We start from the raw sequence: 1,658 nt of genomic DNA on the forward strand, positions 1-1,658 counted from the left end.
TTAAATGCTAGAGGTCAGGTCAGCGTGAGGTGTGTCCTGCAGAGCTCTGCGTAGGTTCTGCCAGAACAGTCCAGGGTGCTGTTCAGCCCGGGACCAGCTCAGGTAGGTCTGTCTCTTCACCAGCCTCTTCATGTGATAGTAGGGAGACAACTGGTGGGCTGGAATGTCCTCCAGAAACACCAGGATCAACACGTCCTTCTGTTCATCAAACAGACGGTAGCTGCACACAGGAGACCAGAGGACATTTACACTCTGTCAAGTTGTATGGACAGTTTTATTTATAATGACCAAGAGCCACAGGGTAGAGAGTAGACTATATACTTTATACACACAGTATACACTTTGTAACACACATGTCTCATTACAATACTTCATAACACAAGCAATAGTAGTCTAAAATGCAAATAAAGGGAGTTTAAGGGACTAAATGTATCAAAATCAATCCAATTAATCATTGGGCTATATTATAACATCAGCATTACTGCCCCCACCTGGCCATCTGGATCTCTCTAGAGCACCATTCACTCTCCAGGTAATGATGGCTGATCACACAGATGATCTTTCTGCTGCCATAGATGGCATCTGCAATGTTCTCTATGATGGGTTTACCTAGAAACAAAACACACAGACATTATTCACACCACATTCAAAACTATTTAACTCCTTGATAGATAGACAGACATAATTTACATATAGGCTACAGTGTTACTTAGAGACAGAGAGGTTTGTACCTGGTGGGAAGTCTCGGTGGTGCAGACAGAGTTTCCAGCCCTGCTCTCCCTCCAGCACTGGAAGCATTTCTCTGTAAACCCAGAGCTCATCGTGAACGTTGTAGGAGATGAAGGCATCGTAGCGCTGAGGAGACCCCTTCTTTCTTTCCTTGGCATCATAAAGGAAGGCCAGGAAGAGGTAGTAGGCATAGAAAAGATGCAAACGCAGGAAGTGGTAGGTGAAGGATGTGAGCAGAGTTAGCACAATCACACAAGTGGAGGAAATGTAGCAGAGGAAGCTAACATCCACCAAACAGGAATGGATGTCAAAGTCCAGAAACCTGGTTCCCTTTTTATCCAGAGGAAAGCCACAAGTGTAGAGGTGAGCATCAACTACCAGTGTTTGGTTGTTGTTCTGCATCCACTGCTGAAAGTCAGCATTAGAACAATCACAAGCTAAAGGGTTGTCATTCATTTTAATAAACCTGAGAGCAGGGAGGAAACTGAACACAGAGACATTGATCACCGTCAACTCATTCTGGCTCAGGTCCAGCCAGGAGAGTTGAGTCAGATTGGCTTGTGCCAGGAAATCCAGGGACGTCAGATTACAGCTTGTTAAGGAAAGGGTCTTCAGCTGTGGTACATATTGTAATGAGTCTGGGTCTGGTTGTTTACCATGGACAACCTTCAAATAATCCAAATGTTTCATATCTGAGAGCATGTTCCATACGATATATGAAAGCTTGTCATTTGGACGGAATTCTAATGTTAAGATCTTCAGGCTCTGTAGTAAGGTGGTATTATTATAGTTTTGCCATTCTAACTCACGGGGAGGTGAAGATGTCATTTTGACGGGGTTGGCCTTAAAATTTAGGCCAAGTGTTTCAAGTTCATCTAGTCCTTCATAAAAGTTGTTGTTCCATAGTTCATATTCATGGGCATAGTATT

General features: G+C 43.5%; 1 protein-coding gene across 1 annotated transcript; it reads right to left on the minus strand.

Moving 5' to 3' along the window:
- Nucleotides 1-1,131, minus strand: LOC310873800 (toll-like receptor 13; the record flags this gene model as incomplete). The annotated part of the gene is made up of 3 exons (XM_083786351.1): nt 1-220; nt 492-609; nt 732-1,131. 3 exons carry the CDS (start codon nt 1,129-1,131, stop codon nt 1-3), a joined length of 738 nt encoding a protein of 245 aa, XP_083642477.1.
- Between the last annotated feature and the right edge of the window lie 527 nt (nt 1,132-1,658).

This window comes from Protomyctophum parallelum (genome assembly GCF_964188405.1).
Source record: "Protomyctophum parallelum genome assembly, chromosome: 16".
NCBI classification, from domain to species: domain Eukaryota; kingdom Metazoa; phylum Chordata; class Actinopteri; order Myctophiformes; family Myctophidae; genus Protomyctophum; species Protomyctophum parallelum.